Source organism: Pseudophryne corroboree, chromosome 3, assembly GCF_028390025.1.
Source record: "Pseudophryne corroboree isolate aPseCor3 chromosome 3, aPseCor3.hap2, whole genome shotgun sequence".
Lineage (NCBI taxonomy): Eukaryota > Metazoa > Chordata > Amphibia > Anura > Myobatrachidae > Pseudophryne > Pseudophryne corroboree.
The window spans coordinates 585,078,783-585,095,652 of record NC_086446.1 but is presented as its reverse complement, the minus strand read 5'-3'; the positions used below and the strand labels follow the sequence as shown (position 1 = coordinate 585,095,652).

The window sequence follows — 16,870 nt, the reverse complement described above, 5'->3', positions numbered from 1 at the left end:
CGGCACCATTGCCTCCACCTTTAAATGTCACAGTGACCTTCCAGTTTATTGCTCTGACCTTCTCTGCAATGGCACTGCCCAAGTAGGAAAACTGAATTTTATTAATCTCGCAGTTTATTATTAAACTATAGCGTGATAATTACACTAGGTAACTGAACCTCAAGAGCTAAATATTATTATATGATGTTAGATCTAAATTGTTATTATATGCACTGTACACATAGGATCCCTTTTTGTTGAGGCTCTCCCTCCTCCCTCTTAGTTCCTTCTATCCTCTATCTTGGTGTTTGTTTTATTGGAGCCTGGGGTGTTCTTTTGATCAACTCAATCTCTCTCTAGCACTTGAGTCCTGATTGGCTAAAGGGTTTAGAGGGAAAATCTTTAATTAAGTAGATAATCTCTTCTTAGTAGGTTGCAGCTCCATTCCTCTGTCTCCTTGGTTCTCACTTGGGATCCCTCACTGGTCCTGACTACAACTTGCAGAGGAACAGTCTTTATTTTAGTGCCTCCGGATTTTCCAGTCTTGGATTATGTTGTATATTGGCTCCCTCTTGATCACCTTCCTCCTACTTCCACGCCATTTTTGCAACTCTTGGTAAGTATCCTCTTAAGCAAGTCATAAGGCATGTTAGAATTTTACCATGTATGAAGTGAAATAATTCCGCCACCAGCCAATTCTCTACAAAACGTCTACATTGGTTTTTTTTTTTGTTTTGGTTTTTTTAGTTACTTCAGTCCCTTTCAATCAAAAAAATAAAAAACAGTGTGTGTGGGTGGATAGATAGATAGATAGATAGATAGATAGATAGATAGATAGATAGATAGATAGATAGATAGATAGATAGATAGATAGACATTTAGAATTAAATATATTCATATTTCTCTAGAAGTCTCTGTATTTAGATGAAACTGTAGATTCTATAACATCATTATCCTTTTAAAAAATGAATTCCTTGTGTCTCTCCCTCCTCTGCATAGTTGCAGGGTTAGCATGTGATGTGCGGTCATGAAAGGCAGGAGATAAAATGATGTGTCGTTTCAATTATGTTCTATTGTATGATGCCTGTGCTCACTATCTGAATCAATACATTGATAGCTAGGATCATGCAGGATTTCTTCTTGAATGGATTAGATGTAACAGTAATTTAGTTGAACATATTTCACCATAATCTATATAAAGTACATAGTTACTAAGTAATATGTTCGTAAATTTAGTGGAAATCAACTAGGGATATACACAGTTATTTATTTACAGGGAGTACTAATATATATATTTATTTTCTAGAAAAAAAATAGTTTCTAATAACTTCTAGGTTATACAACTGCAGGGAGATAAATAATTAATCTTCATTTAAACATTATACAGAAATTTAAAAAAATATCAGTTTCTTGCTGAAGAGTTTGATGTGTTTAGCTGTCGCTTGTTGCTGACATTTATATTTGCTAAATGGTTAATTGGACGGTTGATCTCTTGTTTAATATGTACTGATAATATAGTAGGACAGGTTGAGTCTCCCATATATGACATTCTTGGGACTAGAAGTATTTTGGGTTTCAGATAATTCCATATTTTGGAATAATTGCATACCATAATGAGGTATGGAACCCAAGTCTAAACTCACAATGCATTCTTGTTTCATACACACAGACTGAAGGTAATTTTATACTATAATTTTTAATAATTTTGTGCATGAAACAAAGTTTGTGTACATTGAAACACCAGAAAGCAAAGTGTCTCAGTTGCTCTAAAAAAAAAAAAAAAAAAAAAGTTTGACTCGAATATCGGATTCTCAGATGTGGGAGACCCAACCTGTATAACTTAAATATTTAATTCACTCAATTAACTCCTAGAATCTGAATTACACTTATACAACCAAGTCATTATGTATCAATTTCTTGATCAGCTTTGTAACTGAGCCGCTAATACCAGCTGTAGTAATACTTATATAGCTGAATGTTCTTTGGTTCCCATTATAGAGTTATGTCTCATACAGTATTTGCATTATCACAGTAGGTCAAAGATGTTTCTTCAGTATTTCTATTGAATGCATCAGTAATTTTTCTGTGTTCTCGATATCAATATACCTTACGTGTCTTATTTGCAAATGTTTTTTTCTTATTGGAAACAATTATAAATCAGCAGATGTAGTTGCGTGGCACTAGGAAGTCAGGAATATTGTTTTGGCGCACTTGGTGCCTCCTTATTGCTAAGAATTATGCCCCTAATCCTATTTAAGACATTGCACAAGTAGTAGAGCTAGTCCCAACTAGTCCTAGCACTGGACGTTTTTTGCCAGTACCATCTTCTATGCATATCTAAAACAAACATAAATTATACACAGCACAAATGAAGCTTACTTAAAAAATACATAGGCAAGTGGACAATGGCTACATTCCTATGGCAGAGGATGAAGAAGCTGCTCTAATATGCTGATTTGCTCATCCTGACCTTACTGTGTTGTCAGTGTTCATCTGGATTCAGTGGCTGAATTGAACCTTTACTGTGCATGCAGTTGCAATTCGCACAGCAAATCCGATATGCTTGGGACCAGAAGTATTTTGGAAATGGTATTTTTCTGTATTTTGGAATATTTGGATACCATAATGATATATCTTGTGGATGGGACCGAAGTCTAAACACGAAATGCATTTATGTTTCATATATACCTTATACACACTGTCTGAAGATAATTTTATACAATATGTTTACTAATTCTGTGCATGAAACAAAGTTTGTGTATACTGAACCATGAGAAAGCAAAGTGTCACTATCTCAGTGGAGCTCAAATAATGTTGTATTTCGGAATATTAAGGGTATTGGATTCTCGGATATGGGATACTCAACCTGTATTTGGACATGTATTTGGAAGAAACAACATAGGCAATCATTGGTAAGAAATCATATACCCATTCCTGTACTATGGGAGCACCTTTGAAAGTCTTCCTGGACTGCGTCTGTTTACCTGCTACTAACACCGACAAGCCATATCTGACACTTTGCTTACTCCTACCTTTTCTGGAGGAATAAAGACAATTGCAAGTTCTTTAGATAAAGATGTGCCCTTTTCACTAGAAATAACTTATTTTATAAGCCGTATTCTACTTTTGCCTTTTCTGACACCTCATTTTAATTCAGAGATCCTAAACTATATTTTTCTGAAGCGTATGAGCCATTAGCCCTTCCATCCTCATCCGGATATTCTGCATCTGAGTCAGGAGACGGAGGATACTAATAAATCACTTAGGATAATTTCTTTATCTGTGTGCACAAGTCACCATGTTTCTTGTGTAGAGGATTTAAAATGATGTGACCCAGTAATAATAGCGACCACCACATACCAAAGTCTTTTCAATGAGAATCCCCAGAAAGTTAAGCATTATTATGAGCATGGAATGTCTGGGAAATGCATAGAATCTCTGAGATACTATTTCAAACGCACAATTATAATTAGCCTAAGAGCCTAAATGATCAGGAATCCACCTTAAGTCAAAGTCCTGCAAAACTGAGCATAGGCAGCAAACTGTGTTCTGGTCACTATTACAGTCTCTGTGAGCTTGAATTCAGCAATAAATCTGCCCAACACTGTGGTTAGCTGTGCTAATTGTATATAACAGCAGACACTTGCATCCTTAGTGTTCTATCTGGAGGATTTGCCAAACTGGGGAATCATTTTTGTACAATTACAAAGCCTGAAAGGGAAAATCTAACTAATGAAGGTTATTTATCAGTAATATATTAGTATAAAAATACTTCCTAATCTTATCTTCTGCACCAAGGATGTTGGTTGTGATATCAGTGAACCTGTAGTTACATGAATACTAATTATGCTAAGAATTTCCAGTGATAACAGATAAGACTTTCCCCCAGTTTACGACTGTCGTAAAAAAACAAAACAACAGGCTCTCTTCTGGAAAACCAGATATGAGGAGTCTTATGCTTAGGTATCTGATGATAACAATCAGAAGTTTCCTTGGGAAAAAGAATAGAATACTGAATACAGAGTGTAACTCTAGTCCTTACAGCAAATAGTAGGGATTCACCAGATGATAAAGGACCAAGAAAATCAAGATAATCACTATACGTAGCCAGATGGTAGAAACAACTGGATATCATATATATATATATATATATATATATATAATGGGAATAAATGAAGGGTGAACTATAATTCTGTATTCTATAGAACAGATCTCCAAAATATGTCAATGTTTATTTTAATGTGCAAAATTAGGTATAATTGAATATTAGTAATTTTATCAAGTGAGAGAACACACAGTTCTTATTCTATTATTTTCTAATGATGCCTCAAATATTCATTGCTGAGCCGATAATACTGCAGCTAAATGATCATTATTTTGCAATAACTTGCTTTGATTTGAGTAGGACTTTTACAGATTCAAAAATATATCTGTGCCAGTTGCCTATTTATTCTATGCTAGTTATCTGCTTGTAGTTATTTGATTATGAAATATTACCCGTATCAGTTATTTATTATCTCCTATCCTGTGCTTTGATGGCAGCTGCTTTCCAATGTCAGCGGCATTCTGTGTATAGGAGAGTGAGCAGGCAGATTCAGCAAACACTCTATTATAGTAGCCCACATCTGAATATAATGTCATGGGACAACTGGTGCTATATGCTTAGAAGCTCATCATACTTGATGCAGTCTAAGTAGAACTTAGTAAAAATATTATCTAATGTGACATGTTCACTAAGCATGGTTATTTTGAATTTGGGTCCCCAGTACATAACGAACCTACAGGGAGATGGGTCAGTGAATAAGTTGAAACCGGGTATGGTATGTTGGGATTTCATAATGAAACATAACCAGGTTCCCGATAAATAAATATAGTATGTTCGTCCTTGTGTAATTGTACATTGTGGGTATTTCCCTACATTCTAAATCCTATGCTGTGGGAAATAGGAGGATAAAAATTTCCACAAAGTACATTTTAGCTACAAATGATTCATAGTCTGTCTATATTCTAGAACTTTTGATGTCTAATTTCGTATAGCCTGTTTACGATAATATAGGTTGGTAATAGATATAAAATACTGGATGGTCGATCTAGTGGAAAATATTTATTCCATTGATTTGGTATTTCATTCAATTTATTTTATTTTATTTTTATATGCGATGTAGAGGATGTCTTACAGTGTGTGTCAGCTGTGAATAAGCAGTTCTTATATAGTTTTATATTAGAGATGTTTAATTATTGTGTAGGTTTTTAAGATCAATACTTTAAGGTTGCTATGAGTAACTATATGTCTAATAATGGATTCCAAAGGTGAAAGGGTTAATGAACATAAGGATCCTATTAAGATGTTGATTGATACTCCACTGATGATAAAAGCAGTGAATAGGAAGGGGAGTGCATTCTTCTGAGGAAACAGCCATTGACATACGGCTGAGAAACGCGTCAAGAGTGCTCCTTGCGTGTGTGGACCTAATCGTTAAAACAGCTTATGGGTCTCCTCCTGTCGGTAAAGCACCTGGTTAATCTCGGGAAGTGAGAACAGCGCGCAGTCGCTGACGGATACCGCCGGAGCAAACCAGCCCGACAGGCTGTATCACCACAAGCCTTTTGCGGCACTGACATAGGAGAGGCGGGCCGCGAGATCTCTGGTGCAAGTGAAGCAGCTGTGTGCTGCCTATGACACCGACGGACGCCCGGCGGAAGCTGTAGCCGAGGCTAACAGTGGTGAGAATAGCCATGTATGCGGCCTCCAATTACAGAATAAGATTATATGAATGAACTGTGGAGCATGCTCATTATCTAACAGGAGTTCTACTGTATTTACCCAAATTCTTTATATCAGACGGGGACGCCCGTCAGAACTGTCTATATCAATTCAGTTTCAGTAGTCTCCAGTCAAGAGACTGTGTTATGAAAAGTTGGTGTTTGTATTTGCTATAATTCAGATACTGCGTGCTTCAAATCTGTGCTTCTGGATGGATCATTGTCCCAGCGGGAGGATATATAAAAATAATTTGTGAATTTAATCCAGGTTTATGGGGACCTTATCTCTCCAGATATGTCTGGGACTGTGAACACTTAATCCATCCAATTATTCCTATTCGTAGGAGGCTGCTTAAAGGAGATAATTACCAGAAGTAAATACACTGAGTGGAGTAATATATATGACATCTTGGAATGATACAATTGTTTCACTTAGAATAGAGTGTGTCAATTTAATGCAAGTGTATCCACTGTGTATAACTGTTTCACTATTAGGTACCACTGAAAAATAGTTAAGGTCCGTAATATGCCTTGATGTCTAATTTTTAGATCAGAAGTATTGATTAGTTGACTATATATGAATTAGTGATTCTATAACCTTTTAACAAAATAAAAAAACTCTTTTATTGTGGACAGCGCTTTCAACCTTTTGTCTTTTGATTTTATATAATAACTATTGGGATTCAACTACCCATTATTGAAAGCAGCAGTGCACAATTGGGAAGAGGTGTTTTTAATATTTAGGAGCTGTACAGCTGACACACATAAGAGCTTAGCGCTTTCTAAGTTTGAGGTTGTTTTTCTCTATTATAGTAGCCCACATCTGAATATAATGTCATGGGACAACTGGCGCTATATGCTTAGAAGCTCATCATACTTGATGCAGTCTAAGTAGAACTTAGTAAAAATATTATCTAATGTGACATGTTCACTAAGCATGGTTATTTTGCTTTTGAAATACCTGTTAATACATATTAAGGAACTCATGTAGGGTTAGAGGCATTTTATGTAGAAAAAAAATGCAGTTGTTAAATGGATTAAACAGTAGCATATGTGTCATATTTACGCCATGAAAAAACAGTGATGCACAAACTGGAAGCTGCTCACAAACTGTAGATTTATAGGGACATATTTACTAAAAGTGGATTTCGGTCAATGTTTGATTGATTTTTGATCGAATTTGTGTTTCAGGGTATAAGGGGTCTGTTTACTAAGCCTTGGATGGAGATAAAGTGGACGGATATAAGGCACCAGCCAATCAGCTCCTACCTGCCATGTCACAGTCTGTGTTTGAAAAATGACAGTTAGGAGCCGGTTGGCTGGTACTTTGGGGGTCATTCCGAGTTGATCACTGGCTAGCTATTTTTTTGCAGCGCTGCGAACAGATAGTCACCGCCTATAGGTGAGTGTATTTTTGCTTTGTAAGTGTGCGATCGCATGTGCAGCCATGCACTACAAAAAAGTTTTGTGCAGTTTATGAGTAGCTCAGAACTTACTCAGCCGCTGTGATCACTTCGGCCTGTTCTTGCCTGGAATTGATGTCAGACACCCACTCTGCAAACGCCTGCATTTTTCCAACCACTCCCAGAAAACGGTCAGTTGACACCCACAGACGCCATCTTCCTGTCAATCTCCTTGCGATCGGCTGTGCGAATGGATTCTTCGTAAAATCCATTGCTCAGCAATGATCCACTTTGTACCCGTACGACGCGCCTGCGCATTGCGGTGCATATGCATGCACAGTTCTGACCTTATCGCAGCGCAGCAAAAAATCCTAGCATGCGATCAGGTCGGAATGACCCACTTTATCTCCATCCAAGGCTTAGTAAATAGATTCCTAAATCACACATTTACTAACAGATGATTTTTGACATCATTTAAAAAAAAATTCAAAAATCATCTGTTAGTAAATGTGGAATTTAGACCTGAAATACAAAATTGACCAAACATCGACCCAGACTGACTTTTAGTAAAAATAACCCATAAATCCCACATTTACTAACAGATGATTTTTGATTTAAAATCATCATTTAGTAAAAGTGTGATTTAGACCCTGAAACACAAAACCGTTTAAAAAATCAACTAAACATCGACCAGAAATCTATCAAAATCGACCCAAATTGACTTTTAGTAAATATACCCCATAGGCTCATTACAGGTGCATGTAAGGGAGGGGTTAATCTAGACAAGAAAAAAAAAATGTCCCCATATCACTGCACATAGACCAGCAAAAGAGGTTTACATCCTACATAAGAGATCATGCAGAGATCTCAGTTAAATACATTTGGTAAGCCACCAGCCATGCCAAAGCATCGCTGTTTTGGTGGTCCTACACTACATGATAATTGAACCTACTTTGAGTAATATGTTTAATTATTTCTTAACTTAATTCAGAGCCAACTTACCTGGAGGCACCCCAAGATCCTCCAAGATAAAACAGTATCACAAGCTCTTGGTTGATGCCAGGAGTAACGAAAGTGTAGAGATATGCACTGTCAGTGTTAGTAGTAAATGTTGATTTTACATTACCCAATTTGTACAGAATATAATACTACAAGGAAATCTATATATATAAATGCGAAAGCCCGCACTCACTGACTGACTGACTGACTGACTGACTGACTGACTCCTCACTAATTCTTTTAGTTCCCGATATGTTAGGAAGCTGAAATTTAACATAGGTATTCTTCAGGTGGGAAATAGGAAAACTACGTAATTAGAATTTTAGTAAACCTCCCCTATGGGGATGAAAAAGTGGTTGACATAATGACATCATTACCGATGTGTGGCTTGCGTTGCGTGAACTATAACGCCCAAATGGACTATCGGATCAAAATTTGGATTGTACCTCCAGTGGGTAGAATTCAGTAAACTACAAAAATGTGAAAGACTCACTCACTTACTCATCAGTAGTTTTCTTACTTCCCAATAAGTTTAGGGAGATGAAATGTAACATAGGTATTCTGCAGGTAGGAAATAGGAAAACTACATAATTAGAAATTTAATAAACCTCCTCTAAGAGGATGAAAAGGGGGTTGACATAATGACATCATTACCGATGCGTGGCTTGTGTTGCATGAACGATAACGCCCAAACGGACAATCGTTTTTAAAATTTGGATTGCACCTCCAGTGGGTAGAATTTAATAAACTAAAAAAAATGGTCCTGTCACTTTTTACCGTATCTGCTATGGGTGCTCCTTGGGTAACGCCAAGAACCATGGATTAATATTTACTTAAGACACTTCAAATTACATCTCTATAGATCTACCACATTTTTAACACTCATTTATATTTACAACCATGAAAATTAGAAACTCCCGTGCGAAAAACGAGTAGAACAGCTAGTAACATATACAGAACTTTTAAAAATATCTGGACAGCATTATTAATAAGTGCGCAGGAGGCATTTACCATGTTAAACATAATTATATACAGATACGATCACAAAATAAATACACAAATGAAGTTCAAAATATGAACATTTGTTTGCTTCGTTAAAAAATAAAATGGCAATATATTTGACTGTCACAATCTGAATGCAAACATTAACTAATGGGAATACATATGGGAAGCAGGTAGTTGGGATACTGGTGGTCATAATACAAACAGCGGCATCCCGACGCTCAGAATCTCAGCAGGGTGTGGTTAGTATACTGACCATCTCCCTGTACAACCCTAACCCTCCCTACCTGATGCTTAACCTTCCCACCCCGCAGCCTAACCCTAACCCTCCTCCTTAGTGCCTTAATCAAAACTCCCCCGTAGTCTAACCCTAACCCACGCCCTAGTGCCTAAACTAACCCCCACCCACAGCCTAACCCTAATCTGCCCCGGCATACTTACGATTGGGATGACGGCAGTGGGGTTTTTGCAATGAGAGCGATGTCAGCAATCTGGCATCGGTGTTCTGCCCATGGGTATGGATTCTGGCACCGGAATTTTGACTGCTGACATCCCAACCGTCGGTATGCTAACCGCGTCCCAAGTAATGTGAATAGATACACACAGCTTTATATAATATAGTAGCCACACTAATGATCTGTATATTATCAGCGGGAGCATTCCAGGCTAATCAGTCAATCAGAAGTGTCTGTCGGGTGTCACTGTCATTGTAATCGTCAATGTGTGTTTTGCACCAAAGTTTGAGTACACTCAAGAGATACGCCGCCTGATGATCACATATAGGTATAAAAAATAGTTGCTGGCTTCATCCTCCAGGAAGGGACATCCAGGTTGGCATAGTATTGGTGGGAGTGTCATTACATCATTATGGCCCTACCCCCTGCTATACATTGCAGTGATTACAGCCATTGTAATGATTTGTCGCCACCCACCCGGACCGCCCACTTCCTGATTAAAGCACCAGGCACTTGTGGGAGATTTAAATACTCTTCCAGGCAGCAAGGAGCACCACCCGAGATTTGGAAAACCTCCCGGCTGTTCCGGGAAAGTAGGTATGGTCTAACTTAGTCACATTTATGCTAATATGCCCATACTCTGCTTGTCTTAAGCTTGCCAGCCCTTCCCACTTCTCTAAACATAGGAATTGCAAGCATTACCCCTCCAAAGTCGCGCAATGGCTGCAGAACTGAAAAAATCTCCAGAAAAATGGTGTGGTGACCATTTTCTTGGTGTTTTGCACATGCCTTGTAGGAAAATCATCTGGAAAATGGTCACTGCGCCATTTCCCTGGAGACCTGAGCATGTGCACTAGACTTTGACATAGTGCTAGGCTCTACTAGTGACCCGATTGCTCAGAGTCAGCTAGAGAAGAGGGGGCCCAGACAGAGAATGCACAAGGGTCTTCTCCTCTATTAATATGCCCTGGTGCAAGAGAAATAAATCATGCATAGGCCCAACTCTACATGAGCCTCTTTAAGCTGAGCATACACTATACAATTACAGTATCTATTAGATCATGGTTGGCATGAAAATCTGGTAAAGGATGAGAGCAACTGACAATTGACCATGCAGTAGCGGATCTTGCCACGGGCAAGCAGGACTTTTGCCCGGGGCGCCGCCTTCCGGAGGGCACCGGCGCCATCCGGAGGGCGCCGCACCATGGCAAGATCCGCTGCTGCTGTGCCCCCCACTGCCCGCTCTGTCCCGCTGCCCCCCGCTGTGAAGGGAACTAGACGCGTAGCATCTAGTTTCCCTTCGAGGAGAGGACCTTTACTGTCCGGTGCGCGATGACGTCATCGCGCACCACACAGCAAAGGTCCTCTCCACGAAGGGAACTAGACGCGTAGTGTCTAGTTTCCCTTCGTGGAGAGGACCTTTGCTGTGCGGTGCGCGATGACGTCATCGCGCACCGCACATCATTTCAGCAGCGCTACTACTGTACAGGGGGCTTAACTGACCATGCCCCCTGTATGAAGCCATGCCCCTATTGCCTGCCCGGGGCGCTAGAAGCCCAAGAACCGGCCCTGTAACCATGTGCTCCCAAACACTGGAAAATGGACAAAAACTGTTGTTTCGTACGAATTGGTTAAGGGGCTAATTCCGGTTGGATCGCAAATCACGATACAACCGGAATTTTTACGATGGTGGGCTGCAGAAAAAGCGATCGCCTCTGCCTGTCAATCAGGCAGAGGCAGTCATGGGGCGGGGGGGGGGGGCGGCAACGCTCCGTTTTCATGGAGGAGATGGAGCATTGCGGGTGCGGATGAATGGAGGCGCGTCAGGGGCATGGTTGCGGCGGCTGCATGACATCACACACAGCCGCCGCGACAGGTAAAATGGCGTCGAGACTCCTGCGGCTGCAGCTATGCTGCGCTGGCAGGAGTCGTCTTTCATTTCTGCTGATAAGCAGAAATTGCGAAATGCTCACAATTTCTGCTTGTCGAAGGGGGGTAGGCACCGGTCAGTATGCTGGATGGCCTTGCCCAGCATGCAAGCAAAAGGATAGCAAATTCTGCTGATTAGCAGAATTTGCTATCCTTACTGAATTAGCCCGTAAATCAGTGATTTAACCAATTTGTTTGACAACAGGTTTTGTCCATTGTACTGTGACATTACCCACCCACCCACTTCACTCCTCTATAACAGTTTACAAAGTGCAGTGGAGCGTGGTTCAGGGGGGGACTCATCACCAGTCGTCCCTGCTACAGCACATTCAAAGATCAGCCAAATAGTGCTTGGGGTGGGAAGTAAGCTCCTCTCCACACACTTCTGATTCCTGCGCATATGCCCCAGAGTTCCATTCACATGAATTCTGGGTGCAATTACGGTAGTAATGGGTTGGCACAGGGAAGATTATACTTGCTGACTCTCCTAAAATGTCTGGGTGACCCCCAAAATATCCTAGTCTCTCCTCTCACTGTGGTATGTCACAATTTGAGCACAATTTGTCTCATTCACTTCAACTTCACTGAGTGGTGTTCTGTAATGTCAGCATTAGTGATATACAGTACATCCAGTAGCAGTTCAAAGCACAAATCACTTTTCCTTTGTTAATGATAGACTTGATAAAACTGATATATTGTATACTAACTTTCCGATGCGTATTGGCTGCTTAACAAAGCCTATATACTTTGCTGCATTAAAATGTTCAGAAAAGTACAAGAACCAAGACGACAGCAATAGCCGGTAGCAGGTGTTAAAATGACACTGTTTCAGTGGTTTTGCTTTGTACTGTAGGGATCTGTTTTTGGTAAGATCAACACAGTAGACACGTGGAGAGGAGATTCCGCACACAGAGGCAAAAAGGTTTTTTCACAGTAAGGACAATACGAGTTTGTAATTTTCAGCCTGAGAGAGTAGTAATGGCGGACTCGGTCAATACTTTTAAGAATGGGCTAGGTAAATTCCTAATGGACAAGGATATACAGGGTTATGGTACAGAGGTCAAGCACTATAGTTATAATAAAATGAGGCAAAAAAACACAATGGCCGACTTTATCAACAGATAAAATTAGTCCTGAAAATAATACAGTGTAGGAGTACACAAATAGGTTGAATTCGATGGACAAATTTTCTTTTTTCAACCTCAGAAACTATGTAACTATGTAAATTGACAAATATTCTACCACTTTTAGACTGAAATCGCGGGTCGCAGCTGGGAGCCTGACATGGGTGCTACCCGGCTGCGACCCGCGTCAGTCCCCTTTCCCACCAGAGTCACCAGCCTGGCATATTGTCGAGTTGGTGACGTTGCCGGTGACGCGACGGGGGTGGCACTTGGAGATCACATAATCTCCAAGCACCACCCACACATAGACTGTAAACCATACTTGCCGACTTTATGGCTGCTCTCTCCAGGAGAGAGCAGCCAGGTCGGCTCAGCAGGGGTGCGGGCAGTGATGTGACGTGAAGAGGGGGGTGGGCCAGAGGCGGAACTGGGGTGTGGTGGAGGCGGAACGGGTGTGTGACTGATGGATCACGTCATGTATTACCGGCATTATACAGCAGGAGGCGTGGTTATGATGATGCGATTCAACAAGAATCACGTCATTGCCTGCCCAGACCGCCCACTTTACTCGCTAAATTGGTGGCCGGGCAGGGGGGACTCCTGAAATCGGGAGACTTGCCTGCTCTTCCGGGGGGGCGGCCATTCCGGGAGAGTAGGCAAGTATGCTGTAAACGGGAAGCTGGGTCGTGCGACGGCTCCTGTTTACACTGTTCAACCCTGCAAACTACCCGGATTATTCCAACTCGACCCTTTTACACCGAGCAGCAACATGGGTGCAATAACCCGTGTTATATGCTGGCTGTGTAAAAGAGGTATTACTAACCCCAGTTTTCAGAGCTTTCACTTTCTTAGCATTTACTTAACTTTGCTCACTGTAACTTCTTTTGCTGAAATCATGTTGTGACAAATTTTCCATTGACAGCTAAACTCAATCAATACACATTAGAAAATTAGCAATTTAAATGAGGCTGCTGCTGATGTTCAAAAAGGCATGCGTGATCACAGCCTGAGCTAATGTGTTTGCCCAGACCTGGAAAGTCTTGTAGGGATTGTGATAATTGGACACAAGATTGAACAAAAAGTGAGACAGAGATAGTTGATGTTATTCAAGAGCCAGAACAATTTTGTTATTCATGGACTAGGACTGTGTAAGATTATACATGTATTCTGATGGTTTGTCCAGATTACTGCATTTTCCCAGAGTTCCCAACTGAATACAAAGGTTTTAAGGTCAATTGTTGTTGTTGTTGTTTTTGTTATTATTTGTATATAAAAGTCATATCATTAATATTTGTATATATATCTCATATTGTCATCAGGATATACCATGACAGTATGACAAAAAATATTGAAATGTTGATTTTGGAAACTTCCTGCCTCATGTGCAATTTGTTTTAATCTGAGTTCCTATTAATCTTTGTGAGGTCTCCGGTGAAATATTTGTATGAAGTTTGGAGAACGTGATCTTGGACGTATATATATATATATATATATATGTATGATAGATTGATATATTATAGTGCAAGCATATTCTGTTGAGCTTTACCATTGGGACCAAAACAGTAATAAAATTAGGCTGGGTATTAAGAGATAAAGATAGAGGTTAGAGCTCCCTGCTTTCAAGCTTACTATGGCGGCTATTCAATTAGCCGTGGGGTTTAGCCCATGACTAATTGCTGGCAATAATCCCAACGGCGCGGGAAAAGGCAATTAAATAAAACAGCCTTTTTTCCTGCACTAAAAAATCGGGATTCAGACAAGGAAACTTACTGAATCCCTGTAAACTGCAGAATCAGTGGGTTTTTTACTCATGCGTGACACGATTCTGTGGGTTTTTTACATGGATTTTACCTTGCAGGATCAGTCCATCTGTGGGTGCTCATGCACAGGGTAAGCCCCGCTAATTGAATAAGTCCGGCACCAGCAATTAGTGGTGGGCTAATTGAACTCCCCCCTATATATAGTATAACAGGTGTTTAATACATGAGGATAACACATACCTGCAAACTTTATTTAAGCCCCCTCTGGGAGAGTCCGAAATGGGGCACACCAATCCAATGGTGGTGGTGGTAGTGTGTGTGTGTCATGTAAAGTCGCATTTTACAGTGGTTGCGGGGCTACATGGTATGGTTTAAGACTGCCACAGATAACAAATCGGTACAGCTAGATTGCAAAGGTAAAAAGGGCTTGGTTGGTTATCATGTATGACCCAGCCAAACAGCAATGTTGGTCTGGGGTCTGAGTGTGGTTTTAACATAGAAAATTGCATGTTTTATGTGAGTGGTGTAGAGGGCTGATAATTTGGTACAATAGCATATGTAGCTTATGTGGGTGAGTTTGAAATACACCCATTTCTTGAGTGTTAAATATGCAAATGTGTACTGCAAATTTGGTACTAGTCTCAGGGACAAACGCAGGATTTCTAGAGGGGGGGGTTCCAAATGCATTCCACAATCTCCCACTCTGCAGAACATTGGAGCAAGGACGGGAGTCTGAGGAAGTGGTTGACGAACCTAATACCGACCCTGGACATATATGTATACATCGGTCTTTTTATACTCTGAATATATAAGTGGTCTATAGTATAGGCTGTATTAAACATATTTACTATAAAAAAGTGGTCATCAAAAGGTTAAAGATCCCATAATATATAAATACACATATATATTAGAACCTGTAGGAGACAGAACTGGACATTATGAGCACACATTCTCCCACCTCATGGAAGGCTCATGTCTCTACTTCCTTGCAGCTACTCTCTGGTCCAGTGCAGTGATTGAGTGTTCAGATCCACACACATAGCAAACTTTGTAGAAGAAGCTGCTAACACTGGGCATGTGCATGTCCCTTAAACTGCATGATGTAGTGGCAGCTCAAGAAATCGTGTTATATACTGTTGCTGCTGTGGTCACAATTTGAGCCACTGGCCAAAAGGAAGGGGGGTTTCCAGGCGACCAGAAACCCCCCTGCATTTGCCTAATATGTTTTGAGAGGTGGAACAGTAGAGGGTGGGTTTGTGCTAACACAGACCAAGCATAGTAAGACTGTGTTCATGCATTTGGATTACCCACATATATGCTTGTTGGTAACTGTACCACTTATGGATGCCTGAGGGCTGGTGCAAATATTACAATGATAATGACAACAACGTTGCCAGCGCTAGCTAGCTGATACTAATTGGCTGAACACAACGATGAAGCTGAGAGGTGCTTTCCACATTGGTCCTGCCTATGCTATGTGATATTGTGGGTAGTACTTCAGCATTCATTTGTTTGCTACTTTTGCTGGTACATGAAAAAAAAGAAAATTAAACATGCTATTATAATATTTCCTTTGTACATCAGTCTCAACTTGCAATCAGCCTTCTGCCCTCATCATTCCACTGAGACTGCACACACAAAGGTGCACAACCATCTACAGCAGCATCTAATGGTCACACGGTGAGATATTTTCTTAAGATTTTGACTATATAGTCAAAATCGTAGGAAAAGTTAGTGCAGATCGCACGGTGAACTAAGGTTGACTCATGCCGGCGCAGCTTAGCTGCGGCTGCAGGAGTCCCGGCGCCATCTTACCTGTCGCGGCAGCTGCGTGTGACGTCACAGTGTGTATGCACCTTAAGAATCACTGCTCCATACTCATTCTCTTGACCTCTCTGAAGCTTTTGACAATGTAGATCCTGGTCTACTCCAACTCTATTGCAAAGTTTTGATGTTAACTTCTTGCACCCCCAACAGCTCATGTTTTTCAGGATTGCCTTAATTATTTACAGGAGCATTTCCTCTACTTTAAAGAAAAATAATAAGGGTGCTCGTAATCAGCTGCTGGTATGAAAATAATTTTTAGAAAATTGATTATTAAAATACAAATGGATAATGCTAATATTATAACACAAACAGTTAGCACAGGTCAACCCAGACAGGGGGCCTAATTCAGACCTGATCGCAAACTAGCTATTTTTTGCAGTGCTGCGATCAGATAGTCGCCGCCTATAGGGGAGTGTATTTTTGCTTTGCAAGTGTGCGAACACATGTGCAGCCGAGCACTACAAAAAAGTTTTGTGCAGTTTCTGAGTTGCCCAGAATTTACTTAGCCGCTGCGATCACTTCAGCCTGTCAGGTCTCGGAATTGATGTCAGATACACGCCCTGCAAACGCTTGGACACGCCTGTGTTTTTCCAAAACTCACAGAAAACTGTTAGTCGACACCCACAAAC

At 40.4% G+C, this 16,870-nt stretch overlaps 1 protein-coding gene across 2 annotated transcripts in view; it reads left to right on the top strand.

Moving 5' to 3' along the window:
- Window positions 1-440: 440 nt before the first annotated feature.
- WNT8B (Wnt family member 8B) overlaps window positions 441-16,870 on the top strand; it is an 85,539-nt gene continuing 69,109 nt past the window's right edge. For both annotated transcript variants that reach the window (XM_063961432.1, XM_063961431.1), the window contains exon 1: window positions 441-595. In XM_063961432.1, coding sequence (XP_063817502.1) covers window positions 531-595 — 65 coding nt within the window. In that variant the 5' untranslated portion in view covers window positions 441-530. The remainder of the gene's footprint in view (window positions 596-16,870) is intronic.